At 36.4% G+C, this 24,115-nt stretch overlaps 1 protein-coding gene across 1 annotated transcript in view; it reads right to left on the bottom strand.

Moving 5' to 3' along the window:
- The window catches only part of LOC110849004 (glycine receptor subunit alphaZ1), a 55,223-nt gene that overhangs the window by 27,882 nt on the left and 3,226 nt on the right, over nt 1-24,115 (bottom strand). The window contains exon 3 of the mRNA XM_022096379.2: nt 57-145. Coding sequence (XP_021952071.2) covers nt 57-145 — 89 coding nt within the window. The remainder of the gene's footprint in view (nt 1-56; nt 146-24,115) is intronic.

Here is a 24,115-nt window from a genome sequence, read left to right as displayed (position 1 = left end):
ACCTTTGTAAAATTGCTTCTATGTAGCAAATTTATTTTCCGTATTTCCCAACTTACTGAGATGATTGGTGGGTGTGGCTCTCCGATCATACCCTTTCTTGAGAAGTTCGTCTAAAATCTGCAAATCCCGCATCATCGTGGCCACCCTGAAAGTAGGAAAGTGAAAGTGAAAGTAAGATACTTTCTCTGTTGTGTAACAACAATAGCACTCAAAATAATGCGGTGACAAAAATGTAACCGAGTTCAGTCAGACACTGTATTTTAGGCTTTACCATATTGGTAACGATTTGTTTAGAAAAACATTGCCCATGAAATTCAATGTGTGGTATGAAATTAGTTTTAATTAACGCAAATAAGTAAATATGAATTTACATAAAAAATTATTGTAGAAATAATTGCAAACTTTCACCAAAGGTCTAATTTTATTAAGATTTTTAAAATTTTTGCGCTATTACTTATGGTTTTAGTTGCTTTACATAGTTGCTTTACCATATAAATTTTTTCTCATATAATTTTGTTTAAAATTTTCAAAAATTTTCTGAAAATTTCAAAACAAATTGAGTGCGTTTGGTATTTGATATGACAAAGCAACTCTCTGGGACCACAATGGCGCAAGATTTTCAAAATCTGAACAAAATTTGAATTTTGGTGAAAGTTTAAACCAGCGAACAGGTCCTTCTTTTAGTGTTTTTAACCCCTTTTCGTGGGTGTGGCAGGCGCAAATGGGGCCATGGGATCAAATCTCTTTACAGTTTCAGTAGACTCATGCAACATGTCCAAAGGGCATCAAACTCTGGGGGTGAAAGGTAGCGGTCGCCTCCTCCTAAGCTGAGCCGGATTTAAAATTCAATCACACTTTCCATTCCGGACAAATTGCTCACTCATGGAGAGAACCAGGTGGAGAAAGTCAACGTATCGAAAAACTTGTACGTTTTGTACACAGTTTCTTCCTCATTTTATTCGATTTATAGGATTTTCTAGAATATTTCACCTTTCCTCCCAAAACAGAATTTACACCACGCAGAGTATGCAGTGGATTGAAACTTGTGTAACAATAAAAAGTTGGCAGCAACATACGTGGGTGTTTTATTATTGATTTTCAAAATGTATGTTCCGCACTGTTTCTGGCCAAACTTTTGATGAAATAACAAACTTCAAATACATTTAGGATGCTGTGATTTTTTTCAGCTCTGTAAGTTATCATTAACGCTAGCAACAACTCATCAAAATTTACCTCGAAAATATGCCAAAATTTACGACTTGATTTCATTATCATCCGAATACCGTTTATCCCTGATGTCTTTCTTTAAGTTTCGATACGAATAATAATCACTAAGGGTCAAGTCTGGACTGCACGGGGTGTGGTTTGTGCAGGTAAAGAGATTTTCGTCTGCAGCAGCCCTCTAAAACAGCCAGGTATTTGGTGGTGCGTTGTCGTCTAAAAAAAGGCCAACTCTTTATTTTGACCCCACGTTTCTTTTCAACCGCAGGACGCAGCACCATCGGGGTTCCTGCACACACAGCCCCATTTATTGTAGTATTTCCAGCAATAAATTTTATAAGGAGGAGACCTTTGGTATCCTTGAAAATGGTCATCATCAATTTTTTGTCAGATTTTTGCACTTTTCAATTCACGGGCGGTGGCAACCCCTCGTGCTACGACTGAATGAGTTATTATTTGGTCACCGGGTCATAATAGTATACCCAAGTACCATATCCAGCTAATAAAATATTGAGTAGATTCAAGTCTTTATTTAATAGGCTAAAATTGGCATTGCAAAAGTCGACTCGGTCCTGTTTGTGAGATGCCGAAAGCAATTTTGGTACCCAAAGGACGGAAACCATTTTTATACCGAAGTCTTCAGTTAACATGGAACAAATTGTTGTTTTTGGAACACCCATCTCATCTGCTAAATAGGACAGTTTCAATCACGGATTTCTCATTATTGGTTCCTCTAGTTTCCGGAGCCTTTCTGTGGAAGAAACGGATTTTGAGCGTCCTGGCGACTTTTTGTCCGAGATCTCTTTTCGCCATCATTTAAAATTATTGGCACAATTGAATTTGTGTTTTGTGTTGGGCAGTTTTCATCGTAAATTTTAAGCATTCGATCATAAATCTGCGACACGTATTACCCATCCAGCATTAAAAATTAAATCACACTACGATATTTAATTTGCAAATCTGACATTTTTTCCGCCGAGGTAAAGTTTGCCGATTTATTGCCAGCGTTTATGTTAACCCACAGGGATGAAAAAAATCACAGCCTCCTAAATGTATTCGAAGTTTATTATTTCATCAAAACTTTGGTCAGAAACAGTGCGGAACATACCTTTTGAAAATCAATAATAAAACACCTACGTATTTACTACGCAAATAAATAAAAAATTCCAACAACAAGTGGAAATACATTTAAATTTCTGCGTTCAAAATTCCCAATTCTCAATTCATTCTGAACTTCAGAATCTGAAATCGAGCCTGAAACGGAAATGGAAACGGTAGATTTCTACTAAATTCAATTATTATACTTGAGTAAGATCCGAGCCAAAATTGGAATCGGGTCAAATGCGTAGCGTTGCGAGGTGATATGAATCGTCAGGAATTGAATTAAGATGTGAAAGTGAAATGACTGGATTCATTTCGTTGTAAATTTTCCATCTAAACCTTCCCATCGAGGTGACGATAGCGATTTATCTATGTAGTATACGCGTCAAACTAATCTACTTATCTGATCGGCGTGAATGGGAGGGGGAGGTGAAAATTGGGATTGATTTCATCAAAATCGTGTTTGCCATACATACCATTTTTTGGGGTGAACGTAGGCACGTGGAAGGAGGTACGGATATTTTTATCAATCATTGTAAATGTAAATGTAGTATATCAGAAGGGAACAAGGGAATTTAGCATTATAAAAAAATAAATTTCAGAAAAATATATCATAAAAATATTAAAATTTACAAAATTTAAAATTTATTCAGGGAAAAAAAGTTGAATAAATGTAGCAACGTGGAGTCGTAAATAATTATTACGTAAATTTAATTTTTTAGGAAGTATAGAACAATTTTGTATAAAACAATTTTGTGGCCGAAAAAATAGGTGGAAAGTGTGTCCTCTTCCGACAAGGCCCGGAAGAAATGATCTTTATGTAGCTCTGTTGGCATCATTTTGTTAAAAATAATCATGATATGATCTGCCAATGATGTAGGTCAATTATGTGCATAGCATCAAATATTAGACCACCAACTATTATGGGTGGATTTGCATCAGTTTATTAACCTGCTAGGTTATGCATGCATTATGAATGCATTAATTGTACTTGCTTATATACGACATGACTTGATCTTAAATAAAGTAGTCGCTAAATGTACTCGTTGAGCAGATGAGCTAAACCCTTATTTTGAACACGTTATCAGCACGGCTCTAGTTACTGCTCAACTTAATCTGAAAAGATTAAAATGTGAAAAGTTCTACTATATAAAAAAGTGAAACTGAGACCAAGATCTGAAAAAGACTTGTGACTAATTCAACATTGTTAAGTTGTTCTAATAGTAAGTCAGAAAATGACTTCGACTACAAAAATTTCCATGAGGAGATTTGATACTTCATCTATCTCCAAGTTAAACGGAGAAAATTACACGGTTTGGAGGATAAGGTTAGTGTGTTTCTTTAAAACTCATCAATTAATGGAAATTGTTGACGGGACACAATTACGCCCAGCCGCATCAGGACCTGACCAAGAAAATTGGGACGAAGGCAACAACGAAGCCTTAACGGTCATGTTATTTACTATGACAGATGAACAAGTAGAAGGGGTATTTGGTTGCAAAACTGCACCAGAAATGTGGGATAAATTGAGTTCCATATATCAAAGCACAAGCGGAGAAAATAAACAAGCCTTGTGGCAAAAGTTTTACTTGATTATGGCTGATGAAAAATCGCCAGTTAAAACCATGATTCAGATACAGAATATTGCTTCACAGCTCAGAAGCTTAGGAATAGTAATTGATGACGTGGCTGAAGTGGCCAGAGTAATCTCAAGCTTAGCGGGAGATAAATACAGACAATTCAGGGAAGCCTGGAGATCGGTGGACATAAGTAAACAAAGTACTGGTCTACTTTTATCACGACTAAAAACTTTGGAGCTTGAAGACGAAGAGTCAGATAAAAGCAAAGCTAATCAGTCGTATTTTGAAGATGAAAGTGAGAGAGCTTTTAGTGTCAAGAAACCGTTCAGTAATTGTGCAATTGGATCTACCCAAAATGTTTGGATTAATGACTCTGGTGCTGATCGACATTACTGTGGTCGACTAGATTGGTTTTATGAGTATGAAAAATATTCGCAACCAATATCTGTCAGTCTGGCAGATAATTCCTATATGTCTGTAAAAGGCACGGGAAAGGTGAGAGTGAATGCACTCGTTAACAAGAAGTGGAAAGAAATTGAAATTCACAATGTTAAATATGTGCCTGGAGGTGCCAACCTGCTCTCTGAAAATGTTTTACTTGACAAAGGATTTGAAGTCAAAAAGAAAGGAAATGATACAATCGTTTATTACCGAAATGGTAAGCGAGACATTGAAGCTGAAAGAAGAGATGGGCTTCAAGTTATGAAATTTAAGCCGATAATCAACAGGGAAATGATTTGCATGATGGCTCACCATAACTCTGAGTTTTTAAACAAAGCTGCAGATACGAAAGATGTATATGGACCAGAAGCAATGAAAAGTACCAAGTTCAAGGTTGATGAATGCATGAAATTCAATTCTGAGATCGTAGTTGAAAAAACTGTGATATTCGGAACCGGAGAATTAACAAAAATCTCAGAAATTGAGGATTTGAATTGTTTTGTTGTGACTAATGAAACGCCCTCATTCTGTAAACCAGTAATGAATGTGAAAGATGAAATTATTGCCACCAACATTACAGAAAACAATGTTAAAATACCGAGATATAAGAATGGAAAAGATTATCAGAGTCAAAGGTTAATCTCATTTGCCCCGGAGAAAGAAAATATGTTTTGGCTGAATGAATTGCATACGAGTCATCGAGCTTTGAAATATGCAATAAACACTGATATTCTGCACAGACCTCATCGTACGAAAAGTACTGAGGAAGCCCCACCTGAACAAACAGTTATACCTGTCACACGACGAGATGATATTAAAAAATCAAATCACAGAAACCCAGGAAAAAATAAGAAAAAGAAGACGAGTGCACGTGTTTTAATTCCAAAGAATTATTACAAGTTTAATGCACCATGGTCAGAAGAATTTGAGAAGTTAAAGTTGTTTTGCAGCATAAGAATTCTAGCCCTGATCACATTTCATGGAAGGGAAGTCATTTTTCGAAGAGAAAAAAGAGAAAAAAGGACACACTTCCGTCAGTCCAACTATGTGCTGAAAAAGCATAACATAAGCGAGTATCAACCTCGGCTCATTTTAATGCAGACCTGTATGCAGTTTAAAGGGAGCGAGCGTGCTACTTATGAGTTTGCACTCATTGTTTTACTTCTGTGCATGCATTCGAATGCATCAGAAGGAATTTCCCAATATTTAAAAAGGAGAAAATCTGTGAGCATTATTTATGGGATTGGCCTATTCAAACTGATAAAACTGAAAAGTTTTGTCCAAAAATGTGAACTAAAAAGGGAAAACCTTTTGTGGAGTTTTATTATTTTGGTGCTCGTTCTCAGCAGCAATGAATATGTTGAGGAGCAGCAGCAGTTCAAGGAGCAGCCTACCCTACTATGGAGCTTGGTGATGGAACGACCCGGAGAATAATATTTAATTAGATCATATATGTTTAAAGGGAGTGTTAAAAATAATCATGATATGATCTGCCAATGATGTAGGTCAATTATGTGCATAGCATCAAATATTAGACCACCAACTATTATGGGTGGATTTGCATCAGTTTATTAACCTGCTAGGTTATGCATGCATTATGAATGCATTAATTGTACTTGCTTATATACGACATGACTTGATCTTAAATAAAGTAGTCGCTAAATGTACTCGTTGAGCAGATGAGCTAAACCCTTATTTTGAACACATTTACCACAAATTAATGAGCTGCTTGTTCCTAGAAACTCTGGGAAACTTGTAGTTTGCATTTTTCTCTCATTTTACATTTAAAAAAATGTTTTGTCTTTTCATGTGATTAAAAAATAAAATTGCAGATCGACTTGTTCAAATTCGTAAGGAAAATATGACAAGGTAGACATTATTCCAGGATGTCGTGAACAATAGGGTGGTTTATATTACAATTTTTCTCCTAATAAATTTTTAACAATTTTAAGCTTAGTTTTTTTACGTGGGAAGCTATCAGACATCACACAAGATAAAAATTTTTAGCAAAATTGAAATTCTATCCTTATTGCAAGACGAGTTTGTATACTTTCACTCCAATTGTAATATTTTTCCTTTTATCTTATCCTAAAACCAAAAGTGAAGATCAATTGGCTTCTTTCGAAACCATCCGCTCAACAAATAATTATTAAGTAGCTTCAGCTACTTTATGTGAAGACTTTGTCCGTCTGTCTGTCTGTCTATCTGTCTGTAAGCAGGATAACGTGAGAACTGATCGAGATAATCGAAATCGGTTTTCGCCATCATACATAGGACCCCAGGGGGAGGATCCTATCAACTTTTGGGGGCAGCTGGACCACACCCGTTGGCGCCAGTGGGTGTGGTCGGGGCAAAATGAGATTTTTAGTGCAATTTAATCTATAGATGAAATAGAGTAAAATTAAGTCATCCCGAGTTGTGCCACACCGCCTGGGAGCCAGGGGTGTGGTCGGGGCAAAATGAGATTTTTACAAAAAATTAATCTATGCATGAAATAGAGTGTAATTAAGTGAGATTTTTGAAAAAATTGAATCGGTAGATGAAATACAGTGAAATTAAGTCTTCTCGCGATGTCGTGGGAGTGGTTGCGGTGAAATAAGTCTGAAGCTACTTCCGTATGCGCGTTTGCGACGGTTTATTTCATTATTTACAGAGTTGAAAATGTATTACCAAAAAAGTCATACAATAACTGCCTAAATCATCCCGTAAATACTTAATTAAGGAAACTTCAAGGAAATCACGTAGTAAAAAATAACCCAAAAAATTATTATTTTCGCTAACTCCAATGAAAAAAACCAGTCCCTTCAGTTCCATTGTCAACTTAATAATATCGGCCAAATCAAGAGACTAGAAAGGAAGGGAACCATTGTCTCTCCTTTTTTATCCTCATCCCATTAAACGCAGCACTACTTATTAAATCCCTTCTCCTTCGAGAGAACAAGATTTCGCATTGTCTCAAATTTCTCGTAAACCTCGAAATGAAAATTTCCCTTCCTCTTTACCCTTCCTCTTCCTTTCGTTTCGTCGTGTTCACCATTTTCATGCATTCTTCTCCTCTTTCGTTAAAATACGCACTTGTTTACTCGATAAGGAAGGACTAAATTTCGGTTAGAGTAAGACATGAATAAATTATTTGGGTTTCTTTTGTCCTCATTTCAGCATCATTTTCAAGTATTTAGAATATGTCAGAGGCAGGCGGTATGCACAAAAACATTGAAAGCAAATTTTATCAGTTTAACGACATTAATTATTTTGTCAGGATATTTAAATATCAAAAATTGATTTCAGATCCGCTCACCACAAAGCAGGTTGCAAGTTAACTAATTGTCTAATTTATAAGGAGAGTATTCAATCGTTATGGCAAGTTTGGATAGCAAAATAACTTTTCAGGGCTTATCTTTTCAGGGCTTAAAAATGTCGAATCGACGAAAATGCCAAATTTTCGCGTTTTGATGCACATGATGCATATCGAAAATTTTGTAGCTTATACTCAATCCCGAATTATTCAGCGATTTGCTTCCGCTATTTAATTACATCTGTGGCTGGAGTTTATTCAGGTAAGTAAATTAAATTGCGACACATCATTTACATCAAAATTAAACTCATGAATAATACTCAATCAAAAATTTGTTTTTCGTGCAAATGAAAAAACACCTAAACTGATAAACTGTATAAAAACACCACAAAAATAAATCTTGCGACTTTTTAGTAACCAATTTCTATATTGCTTTCCAACAAAGCCCGACTAACTTGCAACCTTCTCAGCTTCCGGTTGGAATGGTGGTATGTGATCCTTCAAACATTCGACCCATCAAAAGAGAGGCCTTGTCGTACATACGCCTACACATAGACGACAGTAAAAGTTTTATTCGAATTTCAGGATGTAAAATGTAGCTTGTTCTCCATCTTTGCAACCAACTTTATTCACAAAACACTTATCTAAGTAATGTGGTAAAAAATTTGTTGCCGGGCGGTAACAATTTCCTGTAATCGTAACTTTATTTGTGACCTGATGTGGTATAAGTTTGTTACCACCAGTGCAAAACTTGGCAAAGTGTAACAAAGTTGAATTGTATGGCAAACAATAAAATATACGATTATTTTGAAAAAATGTCCTTTGAAATTGATATAAATTTACCAAAAATATATGATGTTATCAAGCTTTTAAACACCGGTTTACACTTGGTAACAAAATTATTACCACACTATTTAGCGTGTTTCTCCCATTACAAAGTTTGTTACCACCATTGCAAAACTTGACAAATTGTAATAAAGTTTGATTGTGTGGTCTGGTAAACAAATAATATATGATGCTACCAAACTGGTAAAAACCGGTACACAACCGGTAACAAAGCTATTACCACACCATTTAGAGTGTTCCTCCCATTACAGTCTCTTTCCCTTTGCAATTTACCCGAAATAACGAGACTGTTGAAGGACGGATCGAGAATAATGTGAAGACCAGTCAAGTGGATGGAATACTAGAATGGAAATATTTCTCTATAGGTCACCTCAGCTTGTAACGCTGTACACATTTAATTAATTTAGCTCGGCCCCCTCACGTATAAATTTCTCGGAAAGTCTGACGCCCGCCATGCCATGTACGTAAATACGTAAATACAATACACAAGGCACGTAAATATGTATCCCACCCAAATAAAATCTTGCATTACGTATCAACTAAACTGGGCACGTGTGTAAATTCAAATTGCACATAAGTAACTACATACTTTCCTCCTCCGTCATGAATTTCCCACTTGCATAACAAAACATGAACGCAATTTGTGCACAAAATTCACAAAAAGTTGTTAAATATTTCTTCTCCTCTTTAATACGTTCTTCTTGTTATGCAAATATCTCGAATAAAATTAAGTTCAAAACATTTCTGAAGAAGTTTAAGTACTTTTTTATTGAGAAATTTTGAAAAACATGTTTACCTTTGGGAAAAAGTTATGATTACAATTCGAAATCTAATCTGTGCATCAATCAGGAAGGTGAAGAGTTGTACAAACAATAATAATGACATGGTTGGTTTGGTGGTTGGTGAAGGTGGAGGAATTGAATCGTATCTATGATAACACATCATTTGGAAAAAGTTTAAACTTTCTCGGGACACCAAATGAGCAAATCTTTAAGCGAACCGTGCATAATTTATCGACCTCCTGTTACACGATTGCGTAACAAATGGAGTAGTTCGATTTAGTGATGGGAAGAAGAAGAGAAGGAGAAAGTTTGGGAGATAAATATGTATACATTGTGGCGGTCGTGATGCTAAAATATGTACACTTTATTCGATTCGAGGTGCACAAATGGTACACAAATTCAGTCCGATTCTTGAGGTTGGCAAGTAAATTGTGTAATGCTCTTTATCTGGTCGGATGGAGAAAGATGCTCATTTTATTGGGCGGATTCAGGTCGATATTTGCAAATTTTGTGACATAATTTTCATTCTACCTATGTAAGTTTCGTTCAATTTCGAAATAAATTTAGATCTAAAAAATATGTCAGATTATTGGAAATTTATCCAAAAAATTCAAGCTAAAATATTTTTCGCAAAATTTTACCTAGATTTGACTTGAATACTCTAAAGCACACTGGATTATTGCAAATTTATCTCTACAAAAGTCATGCTAAAACATTTTGCGAAGTATTTTTCGCAAATTTTTACCTAGGTGTGACTTGAATACCCCAAAACCTGTCGGATCATTGCAAATTTACATTGCAAAAATTCATGCTAAAACATTTTGCGAAGTATTTTTCGCAAATTTTTACCCATTTACCGATTTGACTTGAATACGCCCAACAAGTTCTCTTTTATTCATTCCTCTTTCTCTCCTGATGGTGTGGAACGATTGTCTCGAATACTTTAATGTGCCAGTGATATTCTCAAGTGCCATGAAACACAAACACTCACATCACATCGTTCCGAGAATTGGTGGAGGGTTGCTTTGTTTAATTGTTGTAATGTTCTTTTGGATGGCAGCGGTGTTTGTTGAATGAAATGAAAATGTGTCGCTCGCAGAGCAGCGGTGATGAAGATGATGCAATAACATAATGAGTTTTCCTAATAGGGCTGACTGACGCTGATGCATTTTGTGGTCGGTGTATTTATTTGCAAAACACCGACCAACCAACAAATTTCTAAAACTTATTGTGTCACTTTCTTCTCTAGGCTGGATTACAATACAAAGTTTCTCCTGAAATAATAACTCATGATTAATAGGGTAGGATTTAGTGAGAAGACTTAAATTTGAGTACCATTTTGTGTGGTCTTTTGTCAATTGAATTTATTTATAGGGTGAGCACAACCTTGAGTTTAATGATCCACGGGGTAGACAATTGTGTATTTATCAGTAGAAATGTACTATACTGTGTTCTGGGTAATACCATTAAAGCTTATTACCAAGAAAATAGTCTACTTATGATTATAAATTTTACACGGATTGATAACCAATTTAAATTTCATTTCAAATTCGTGCAAATTACCATCCCACGCCAAATGACGATCAGGTCTTAAAAATATTCTAGTTTATGATCGGTGAAAGCAAATTAACTCATCTCCCGGTAACGAATTTCTAAGCTATTTCAGCTCAATATTTGGTATTCTTGCTATTAATTTATCTTTCGCAAATTGAGATCGTTGGTTCTTAAGAAGAGGCATTGTTGCAGGACATCATTATCTTTCTGACAATATGTGTTTGCTGTTGACGTTATTAGCGTTGACATGACTGGTGAAAGTCGATTTCAACACGTAACAGATCAAATTATATATTAAGCCCCACGAATAATTCAGTCACGCTAACATTCTCTCATTGAATTTGAATTTACAATCTGTAATTGAATCAAATTCGTGGAATTTACAGACTTTGATGTCACCATTGGATAGAACGGGATCATACATATCACATATTATTACGGAATTAAATTCACGACGGAATAAAGCGGATTAGGATTACGATGAGATAATAAATCGAATTATTTAACTTGAATACGTGGAAAGAGGTAATCTCCTTAATTAAATGTGGGTATGATAATTCTATGAGTTTCGGCAACTCAATCTGAGAGATGTGATCCTGGCCGTAAGCACATATTGCTTCGATAATGATGCCGTTAAGCCGCCTAGAATGAGATTGGATTTGGATTTACTGGGAAAGATGGTGGGTAAGACTATATTCGTCTCTTTGGGAAATTTTTGGACAAAATTATGTCACAGATCGATGGAAGTATTTTGTTACCAATTTGGGAAAGATCTTATTACCAGGTGTTACTGGGTTCGGTTACTTTATTTATTTTTAGATTTTGTTACCAATTTTGTAGATAGTTTCAGTTCCTATTTGGTAGTTTTTGGTAACGATTTCGCAGTTTTTGTTGTAAATTTGGTGGTTTTAGTCAGAAATTTGGTAGTTTTTGTTGTAAATTTTGTCGTTTTTGTTGGTAATTTGGTAGTTTTCGTGGTAAATTTGGTAGTTTTTGTCGTCAATTTGGTAGTTTTTGTTGCCAATTTAATACTTTTAAATAAATCTATCACCTTTTGTCGCTCTGCTCTATTTCCATATTTGTCACCATTATGGTGACACGATACTTGCGTCACACTTAATTTTTTAGAAAAAATGAATTTTTAAGTGTCTCCCCCTCATCATTACCAGCACCTTTCCGGCTCCTGACTCCCACCTGAATGTACCCTGACGCCAAATTAACTTCCTTCCAATCCAATATTTCCCACCTTTATTTGATGTGGGCGTCTGGCCCAGTGAAAGTGTTTGTCTCGGCCTCGGCACACCTTGAAATTGATGATGCGCTCATAATATGACACCTTCAATCAAACAACCAACCACCGCATCGTGACCTTTCCTCGTAGCCAACTTTCCGGCTGAGGATGACGATACAGAAATAGCATCTCGAATTTCCAACAAACACTGATTCCGTCTGACAGCTCAATCTCCGTAAGTTTTCGTCGATTTATTTTATACCACTGTCTCATAATAATACGCTTAGTTTTGAGACAGTATTTCATCACGGGGTCGTTTTACAGGGAACGGTATAGAATTTCCAGGGACCAATTTACTTTATTTGTTTAATAGGGAAGAGATCTTTTCTATTTTTTTTTCTTTTGTGTGAAATTGTGCATTTGTTTGGGAAGTTTGTTGTCGTATCTGTTTTAATGGGCTTTTGGAAGTGTCATGTGAGTCTGTCCGGGTGATGTGGTCATAAAATTTGGCAGATTGACCAGACATTTGGAATTACAGAAAATTGCGAATTTTTAGCTCGAGTTAGCCACCAATAGCAAAATTTTGTCAAATTGGATTTTACATTATTTTAAATGAGGTAAGTTTAGGTGCGTTGACTAATGAAGGCATAAGAAATCGGTGGCGTCCGACCTCTAATTTCTGAACCGATTTAAATGCCAGCACCCTACCTGAGCAAGAGTTGACCCGTATAGAATTTTTTTTATTGATTGACAGACACGTTAGAAAAATTTGCGGTTAAAACTAAAAATATTTATGTATTCTGACTCGGGCCATGTTAAGTTTGCTCTTTGTACTCATCGTTTTTAACCATACTGCGCATTTTGCATGGCTATTTTAAATATAATTTTACAAATGGTTTCTCATGTTTCTCACGTAATTTTTCTCATTGTAGGTAAACATGTCATATCGTCATTATTTTTATAATTATTTTTCTCTCATTTTCCAACTAAATTAGTTTCAGACAAATTACGACCTTCGTTTCATTATATTATTTACGTTTCATAATTTCCCTGATAACTGCTCATCTGGGATCTTTTATTACCGGATGATTATAATCCGAAACGTGCCGTGGCTCCTCAGTTTATAGGCGAACGACCAAATAGAGTAATTACAAGTCTTTATGTGCAATTTTATCCAATTAAATGCACCCTTTTCGCCATAATGTTTCGTGCAAATTTAAATTTAATGCTGCCCCAGAATACAAATTCGTTCGTACTCGTAGACTCGTCCGAAATTAATTAATCATCGCCCTTTTGGTAAAGGTCGACGAGGTGGGAAGGAAATCATTAAGGCGCCTTCTTTGTAAAATCTTCTCATCATCAGAGAGATGAATAATACATCAGAGAGGAAGAGTGTAAGTATGTCATAGAACGTGCGGTTTGTGTAATTACCGTTAACCAAAAGTAAAGTAGGAGCACATACATACATATTTAGGAAAGTAATATGTATGGAAAAGGTCGCGAGATGAGGTGGTGGGTGAAAGTTGGGCAGAGTCTCAACTTGCCTCACTATTCATGTACCTACTTTCTCTCCTCAGTTTTGTGGTTGAGTGAGATAGCGAAAGTGAGTGATGTACATGGCCCTGATTGAATACCTATCTTATTTCAGGAGTCACTTGTACTTATGAAATTCTGTGGGAAAACAGGGTTTCTTAAAAAATGGGGGTTTTTTATACAAAAAAAAATTTCGAAAAAAGACGATATTTTTGTTCAAATGCATAATGTATCTACTTATTTTTGGTTGGATAGCTTTTTGAGAGACGATATTATTGGGTGGGAAAATGCTTTGTGGGAAATTCTTAAAATTAGGAAAGATTTGAAAATTAAGAATTTTTTAAATTAGAATAATTTTGATTCCATTTTGATTTTTTTTAAATATTTATTTCTTTGATAATAAAGTAGATCCGTTCTTGGCTTCATGATGGGACTTTACTAGAATTTCTAGTTTTCTAAAATTTGTCAACTTGACTTTGACTTTTAATCTAGAAATAACATTTCAACCTACTAAAATATTCAAAATTCACCAAAAACTACTAAAATTTCGAAACCCTGTCCTCACCTGAAGGAATTTCATGAAAACGGAGCATGCAAACCAAGACATGCAGTCCGTTTCTACGTGTAACTTCATCTCTGTAGTGAAAAAAACGCTTTTGCTCGTCTTACATACTTACAAGACAAGTTTCGCATCTTGCTTCTCTCCGATAAGATGATAACAGAACTGGGAGAAGAAGATGCACTTTTCGTCTCCCTTTACACGACTACCTTTCACCCAACAAAAACCAAACCCACCAAGCACTTTGGTCTTATCAAAGATTGAAAGGTTCACTTTGATGTAGACTCGTCGCCCTCCATTATTACTTCGTCGACTACTTGTGTCCCATGCTTTCATCAGAGAGTGAAAGTCAACCAAGCTCACTCACGGGCTCCTTTTCAGGAAACCTTCTTCTCCATAAAGGAAACGGAAACCTAAAACCAGACTCAAACCACACTGCATTTTCGGGAGGTGTTCTTCTATCTACTCGGAAGAATAAGCATAGGTCAAGGAGTTCTTACTTTCTGTGGGAGAAAGTCGGCCTAAAATGCACGTGGTTTGGGTAAGATAGTGGTTACAACAGGTCGTCTTCGTCTTTTTGCTGGGACTACGAGAGAGTAAAAAAAGAAGGTAGAAAGGTGGTGAAAGTAGGGAAATTATCGCCGTCGGTGGTACATATGTATACACTCTTAGAAATTTTTGGTAGGTTGTTACCGACTGGTGTGATATTTTATGACCGAATGGTAATGTTTTGTGTGGAATTGATTTTCAAATTTTGACTTTTGAGTCCATTTTTTAGCGAAATTTCTTACGAATTGATCATTTTATTACCGAAGCTGAGTTTCCGAACGAAATCTCGTACCAATATTACCGAAATATGTTACATGTTTTGCTACCGAAACTTTTTACCACAGCTTACATATAATTTTTACCAATTCGATCCGTCCTTTCATCATTAGGCAGTCTGGTCACTGAATTTTATCACCACATTTTTACCCGTGTCAATTCATACAGTATTAACAAATTAGAAAAAAGCACCCACTCAATCCAACCTCTCCACAAATAACCCGTCCGAATGACCCATTTCACCGAGACGTCTCCTATTTCGCCCACTCTTTTCAATCTCCAGTTCCCACCCACAAACTGATATCTTGTCCCATCTTATCTTTAAAAACCTACAGTGTGCAGTGTTTAGATAGCCCGAGTCAGGGACAGAGTCCACTTCTAAATGTTTGTCAAGTGACCTGTACCAACTACTAATAGTAGTTGGTACCGGTCATTTTTGACGATTGCTAATTAATAATTGACAATCGTCAAAAATTTTCCCATAATCAAGCATGCAAAATTGCAGATTCTTTAACCAATTCCAAAACCCCCCTGTGTCCTCCTGGCAAAAAATCTTAAACTTTACTTCACATTTATTAAGCTGATCTAACCCTGCAGAATTACGCCAACTTTAAGTCGTCTACGCCCGTTTTCCAGACCAGTGGGGGTGACCCTACTGGGTACTTAAAAATAGTAATTCGGTCGTTATGACATCGCACCTTCACTTTAATACACAAGTATGACCAATTTCCCGAATATCAGCTACCAACTTTTAAGCTAACGAATTTTTTGAAACGGTGTGGGTCACCCTCTAGGCTACTCTGGTTCCACTTTGTTCGCTTTTAACTTCATATACTTCCATACGAAACCATTTAGTATCACCGTACCGAATTTCATCTTTTTAAGACAATTTCTAAAAATCGGTATGGGCCACCCCATAGGGTCGCTCCACATAAAAATTTTACTAATTTCACTTCATATAATTTCATTAGGAGCTAATAGAAATGTCAATGGCAAATTTCAGCTCGATTAAATGACTTTCAAAAATCGGTATGGGTCACCCCCTCGGGTCCCTTCAGATATAAATTTTACTAATTTCGTTTCATGTTTTTCATTAAAACGCATAAACAACCTCTCTACCAAATTTCAGCTCGATTAGATGATTTTCAAAAATCGGTATGGGTCACCCCCTCGCGTCCCTCAACATGAAATTTTTTCCAACTTGAATTCATATTCTTTCATTAGACACCATTAGCAACCTCAGTGCCAAATTTCTGCCTTATATAACGATTTTGAAATTTTGATGCATAATACCCCACCCACCTATATGTCCCCCACTGGTCAACCACTTGACCGATTTCGCCCATCTTCGAACTTAACTCCTCATTTGCCCCATACTACATGTGTACCAAATTTCAAGTCGTTAGGATGAGTTTAACGAGAGTTATCGTAAGACGGACGGACGGACGGACGGACATGATGGTTCCATAAGCCCTGACTCGGGCTAAAAATAGCCCCATTCCACGTACGTATTTACAACTGTACATACATACATCCCCATCCCTACAAAATTTATCGAAACTTTCCACCCAACCAACTTTTATTTCAATTTGCAATTGCAATTTGCAAATTTTTAAATTTGCATGGGACAGATGCCTGCCAGCCTCGATACATAGAATGGAATGGCCACATTCAAAAGACGACTCGACTCGACTCAGCAGGTCGGAATGTCTCTTCTTTACGTACATTTCACAAGCCAAGCAACCAACCCGTGTTCATTTTGTATTCCGAATTTGTACACAAAATAGAGACGAGGACATAAAAGTGCCCGACTTTTGAGACATTGCTCGCGTCGCAGATTCGCATCGAAATAAGAAACTGCATGCAGCACCATTGTCCGCAAAAATTCGGTGGATTCCTTCTTTACTTTTCTCTCTCCGACTAATCCCCAATTTGGTGCGGGGAGAAGAAATAAAATAAAATATGGTGACTTGCTTATGTACTTGCAGTTGGAAATGTTGCTTGCAGTTGTTACTCTGGAAATTCCGAGTCACTCAAATATTCACATATTTATTACGGGATGGATAAATATTCTATAATTTAATTGGAGAAGGAGGTTTTTGGCATAGGAGAATTTTCCCCCTATTTAAAAACTTGGTTGTGTTATGTTGTGCATAACTTTGACGTCTCATTTGGTATTTTGTATGAATTAAATATGTTGGAAATAAAGATAGGTAAACGAGGAGGTCAAGCATAATTTTTATGATCCCTAGACAAAATTTTATCTGTCCGATTTGGTAAAAAGTAGAATTTTTGGTTTAATAATTCGATAGTTTTTTTTACATGATTTAGACGGAGTTTATCTCTTAAGTCTATGCATGAAAGTTTTTGCATGACCCAGACGCCGTTTAACAAAAAATGGAACATGCTAGTCTTAAAAATAAAAAAGATGGTAGTTTCGTGAGTCCCTATTTATTAATTTTCTGAAATTAACAAAAAAAAACAGAAAATGTTCAAATTTTGGGCTGTCCAGTCGTAACTCTGGTATTTAAAGTGAGTTTTTCGATATCATTCGATAAAAATATTGTATCTGATAAAATCTATAAAAAAAAACTTGATCCTGACCCGGTAATAATATTTAGAAGCCTTGATTATAAATAAATCGCGATTTATTTTCCCCGTAATTTGAATTTATTAGGTCAGAAACAGAAACATAAAACCAAAATCTAGCCAAAACCGGTAAATACTTCAGCTTGATTGTTCACCTTCACTTTTCCAATCACTCAAAAGTCAGATATCCTCCGGCGGGCGAAACATGACACCGCAAAGCATAACACACAAGCGTGTTGCGTAATAAACTAGACCAGCTAAAATATAACATGGCTACACAACAACGTGAATGTTTGGCATATGTTGTGCTCCAAGAACAAAGAACACAAGGTTTCCTGGCAGATTTGCATCCGAGAAATTTCTTCTCGTAATACAAGTTTCACAAACAGAACAACACAATAATCGCAATCAACTCGGCATCCACTTTTCCCTTGAGTGATCTCTACTTGGAGAAGATGAGATGTAGTGGACGGCCTGACATGACATGATGATCTGCCACGATATACATTACATTCACTGCCTGGAAACATAATTTCGAAAAGATGAAAGAATTTAGGTCGGGGAACAACATCCACTTTGTGGGTGGAGTGGATAGATGGATTTAAATTTGATGCACACTTAGCAATCTTTGTGAGGATTGCTATGTAGTTTTCTACACATTTGGTAATAGTTTGTTACCAGTTTGGCAATAGTTTTTTACCAGTCGGTAAATATTGTGTTGCAGGTTTGGTAATAGGTAAATAGCAATTTTGCAGTAATTTGCAATAATTTTGGGAATATTTTAATACCGATTTTGGTTTAAATTCGTTGTTTTTTAACAAGTTTTTTTACATCAAGTTGTTGTCAAATCAGCATTTTCATACTCCGGTAACAGATTATTACCACATTACTTTTTAGAGTGTCCATAGCAAGTTTCCTCCGTTTACTCGTTACATATTCAGTCCGTAAACTACACCATCATAATCTCCACGTGTCATAAGTATGAAGAAAAAAAGTGTCCAATTTCCACCGGGCGTGGTATCATTTTACAAACTGTGTCGACTGTCACCTAATTTACGTAGAAAATTCTACAACGACAGGACACTTTCTCTTTGACATCAATTTTCAACACGTTTCGTCACCTTCTCGCCAATTTTAGTAGCCCTTAACTAAATAAAATTTGCAAAAAAAGTGAAGTGGCAAGAAAATAGAAAATGAACCAGAATTTCTCGACTTTCACTTAATTTCCTGCACAAAATTTCAAAAAACACTCACTTTCTTCTTCACATGAATTTAAACATATCCCGATTTACCTTAGCTCAACAAAGTTTGCGAAAACCTGTAAAACATCATAAATTTAAAATTCACAAAAATCAAGCCAACAAAAAAAACAATTAACAGTCTGTCTAGACAAAATTCACAAAATTGCCAATTCTCCCTGAACATAAAAATCCCTAGAAAATTCCTCCCTAAAAACTACCCAACACTTTCTCTCTAACACGAATTTTTATTTAACACATGTCAATTTCGTTCCTCCAAACTCAATAAAATTTGCAACAAATTGAACGTCAACGAAGAAAAAAAATCATAAATTGAACAAAAGGACAATCATGATCAAGGTCATTGCTTGCATGAAGCATAACAATTTAACAACGAAATGGCAATAAAAAAGTGTACAAGAGAAGAAAAAAGATGTGCATCTTTGCATGAAGTAATATCGTGACATCGAAAAAAAATAATGGCATCGTCCTTCAGGTTTCTCGGCTTTTGTTCCTTCACCAAAAACTTTTTTAAAATGGAGTCCGTAAAGTGAAACCAGTCAGTCCGTTAGAAAGCAATTTATTCCTTTTCTATCGAGTTTTGATCATGTCGAGAAGAAGAAGAAGTGAAACTTTTCACTAATACTTTGTCCATGGAGAAAGAAGAAAAACATGGAAAGTAAATTGCACATTACTAGTCGTTCGTAGATATTTTCTTTTGTGAGTATTAATTTTAAATCAATTTTCGCAATGTCAAACAAGGTGAAAGGTGAGTGAATTTGGCTGAATATGTCGTGAAATGAATGCCTGCTGTGTGGAGAAAGTCAGTCGTTTTGATTAAATCAGCTTGATTTTCAGGGAGGCAGGCTTGGGTATCCTGGGGATGCGACGGATTGAACCAGCTCCGCAGTAAATGGAATTGATATTTGTCAAGATCAAAGTTTTCCATCTGGATGAAAAAGACATGTTGTGGATCAGCAAAAGGGGGATGGCACGTTCTCTTCTTTTTACGAGGAGATATTGGTCAGGGAAATATTTTGGGGTAATTTGTGGTAATGGAATTTGGAAATTGCTAGAGGGGAAATTTTGTAAATATTTGCTTATGTATGTACGTGGAGACTAATTGTTTCCGTGTTTGTAGGGTCAGGTTGCAGATTGGTGGGTGATTTGAGCGTTGGAATAGTGTGGAATTTTGCTAAATTGCAATTTTTTAAGGTGGAGAAAGCAAATTTAATTTTAAAGGCACTTTTTTAATTTTAATTAAAAACTACGAATTTTGTTTAATTTCTTACAAACTCTTTCAATTTTCCGCAGATGTCAATTTTTGTCCATCAAGTGGTCGAAATCCGTAGAAAAAAATCGTTTACTCACAAAGATCAGAGTCTTACATAAAAATAGGAAGGAGATTATCCCACGGCTTCTCCCACGTCAGAATTCTCTCAACAAAATTGACGACCACTTTAATCCACCCATTCAACGACGCTTTTTAATACGGCATCCCTTCCACACAGCATTGTTTCACTTGACTGGAAATGGACTGGAATGGACTGGTGAAATTGATCTTTGCTGTCTGGTCTTATCCGTGGATTCCGGAAGGAAGAAGGTCATCCCGCACATGGATGGAACATTGTCGCAATCGCATGTTATACGCTTACATAACTGCCCATTTCCTCGCGGAACGATGTCGTAGCCGGGTCCATATTGTGGTCTCGTCACATTGCTTTCTTTCTGGTACGTGTAAAATGTAAAAAAAGGCAGGGTTTCACAAAAATGGGAGAAAGTACGAGGTCAGATTTCACCATTGGAGACACGAAATTGGGTGAAAGCATTGAATGGATTTTTTCGGATGGATTTGGAAAACCGTGTTTCGACATTTTTATTAAATTTTGCGTTTCGTAATAAAGAAATATTTTGATGGTATTATACGCCGTTCATAAAAATGTCGACAATTATGGTTTACAAATAAGCTACTTTTATAGATGGAATGGTTTTACAAGTACAGATACATAAAAGTTTTGAAATCAGAATTATTTTTTGAAAAACTAAAATTCTACTAAAACTTGAATTCTACAAATTGTTAGTAAATTCTGCAAATATCAAAATTAAGAAACTTTCAAAAAATATTAAAAACTCTGCAAAAATTCATGTAACTCAGGTCTACATTTCATGCACTTTACGAAACACCAAAGTTCCCGAATACAATTGCCTCCTGACATTACGACATTAAAACAATAGAACGGAATTGCAATTCTACATACTTCTCACCCCCTCACATTACATTACTACGACGTGCTGCATCTCTGTAAAAATGTCAAAATTATGGGGAAATAAGCAATTTCTTCCATCCAGCTTAACTACCAACTGCATACATACATTACATACATGACTTTGCACTTTCCCCGTTTAAACCATTCCGAAAGAAAGAAATGGCAAGAAGACCGTGAATAAAAATTGTATGACAAATTGGACCTCGACTAAAAAAAGGAATCGTGTTTCTTCAAACTCCGGAAATAATTTGTTACCCAATTTTCACCGATCACTATTTTTATAGCTTTACCACACTGATAACGATTCGCTATAGAAAATAATTGCGTACGAAATTCAAAATTAATTCGAAACTTGACAATTGTTATTGTTACGGACAAATCGTTCGTAACGCGGATGTCAATTTTGTTCCCGCATCATTTAGAGTACGCTTTCTTTATTGATTCGACAAGATTTTGTCTTTAGGAAAGCTTTTCTCTACCAAATCCGGAAATAAGTGGACAAGTCGAACTCGTCCATAGCCGACTGCCTAACTGGCCTGGCTGGCAGTGTTTGGAGTCAAAGTTCAATTTGGTCCCTATATCGATGACAATTTGGGTATTTTTTACATACGCGTCCGCTCCCAATGTGCATTAGGAATGGGGATAAAAGTGGAGAGAAAGTCGGTCTCGTGGGAATCCGATGTCAACTCCACTGATCCACTTACGTTACCTTCCATGTCTCACTTCAAACTGACTAAAATTTCATTGTTTTTCCTCTCCTCGCATTACAAACGTCCTTCTCAGGAGGACATGGCGACGTGACTATGTCGAAGGATGGGAACAATGTAAAATGTGGTAATAAAATCGTTACCGGGATCTTTACCAGATTTTAGCGAATCATGTATAACAATTGTGTACAAAGGTCAATTTTTTTATCCTGCTGAAAAAAATGTTCATAAATTTTACAACAAAATCTAAACCAGATTGATAAAGAATTATTTTAGAATAATTGTGTACAAAGGCCAAGTTTTTTATGCTACAGAGAAAAAAATTCCAATCGCTGTAAAAAACTGAATTTTGTGACAAAACAATCTTATCATTCAGTATCAAATCATTACCAACGCGGTGATAAAGCAGTCAATTTGGCTACCAGATTAAATAGAGTTTACTCTTGGCAGGAAGAGCTGCCAATTTTCCGCCCCTTTTAAATAATTTGTCACCCCGGTTGCACTTTTAATCATTAATTTGCATATCTCTCTCTTTTTCCCTTTTGTTACCCGTGGTGGCCGTGGTAAATATGATGAGGGCTGGTTAACCTTGGCACATTTCAACTGCATAGAAATGTCACATCTGCACAAAAACTAAGTTATGATGGTGGTGTGGCGGGGATGATGATGTAAGGCTTCCTTTATAAGTACTTTCGCCGCAAGGGGAGCCAGAAAGTTAAGCAGTTTGGCAAACTTTTCCCGACAGAAATCAAGAAATTGTGTGGTGGTGCTTTCTCTGCCTTCTTTTCATTAAGGGCGGCAGCGATACTAATCAGTGATTGAAAATCGGGCAGGTTCACCAGACCGGTGAGCAATGCAATGTACGTATGAACGGATCAGATAACTCGTCTTATGTAAGCGAAGTAGCTATTAATTTACCTCCCACGGCGAATTCCGGGGAGAAATTCATGCCAAAATCATTAGCTTTCAGTGTATTCAAAAAGTGCGCACCACTTTTCAACCATGTAAACAAACCGTATTAGCTTTATCTTTCATTAAAAATACAATGGGCCACGACCACAAAATGCATATTATTTACTGAAGAATTATGATAAGTCGGGTATGCTGGTCCCCCCACCATCCATTACATTACAAGTAACGATACGCATTTTCGTTTAAGCACAGCTTTTAGAAGCATCGAGGGAAAAATTGAGACAGGATTTATCCCCAGCTTTCACCACGCTTTAAGTCTCACAATGAACAAACTACACATTAAATCCATGCATAACTGTGAATCTTAGTATGAGATCCATAAAAAACTGCACCACTTTCTTAACCCGTAATGTCCCCAACAACAACTTGAAACCCTTAAAATTACACTACTTTTTATTTTACGGGGCCGCCCAACATGAATTTCAGAGCTTTCACTTCTTTTTAAAACGGAATATAATCCAGGAAGAAAAGAGAGTTAAGTTTGACGGTGTGGAAAACAATGGTGCTTTATATTCTCCTCTTTTCCAGCAAAATTTGCAATAAGATGAGACATAACTTATCCCATTTTTTTCTCCGGCTGCTCACTCACATGTACAATTTTCATCTTATTTTTTCGATAATATATGTTCCTGACGGGACATGATTCGAGTGCAGACCACGACCACTTGCATGTTCAATGACCACAAGAAGACACACACACAAATCTTGACAAAGATATGGCCATCGTTTACTTACTTACGTACTTCCTCCCACTTTAAATATGTTTCATTCATATTTTTTGCACACAAATTTGTGCCAAAAAAGGTTTCCTGCAGAAAAAAAGAGGGGAAAGAATCCTATTTTCATTTCCAACCGTTCTCCGGTGTGTTTGCACATTAAAATGTAATCGGCCCCAGTCTGTTATTCCTCCGTTCCGGCTGGGGTAAAATTGTAAAAGGGAAAGGAAGAGAAGAGAGGTGTGTACTTTTATCCGTCTTCATGTTTTATTGCTAAACACATTATTTCCATGATGTGACATCTACTACTCCACCCACGCGGAGTTTCCCCTCCAAAAAGTGGGTGGTAGTTGGTGGTCGTATCCTTGGACATGGTAGTTGGGGGAAAACAATGCTATTTTACGCAAACAAATCCAGCCACCGACCTGTCACAAGCAGCCACACATTACCGGACGGATGGACGGATGCAGTATGTAACTGATCATTTATTTCGGTCGTGGTTTCAGTCAACGGGAGGTTATGCAACGCGGGTGCGGGTTATGTTGTGTATGTCTTGGATTTTTTTTGTGGCCGAAGGGGGGCTTATGAGACCGGGAAGTTTGTCTGTCCGTCTGTATGTTTTTGTAATGATATGTAGCAGTAAAATTTGGCTATTTCA

This window comes from Folsomia candida, unplaced genomic scaffold (genome assembly GCF_002217175.1).
Source record: "Folsomia candida strain VU population unplaced genomic scaffold, ASM221717v1 Fcan01_Sc004, whole genome shotgun sequence".
In the NCBI taxonomy this organism is placed as follows: Eukaryota; Metazoa; Arthropoda; class Collembola; order Entomobryomorpha; family Isotomidae; genus Folsomia; species Folsomia candida.
The sequence above is the reverse complement of the archived record's forward strand: the minus strand, read 5'-3'. Positions and strand labels throughout refer to the sequence as shown.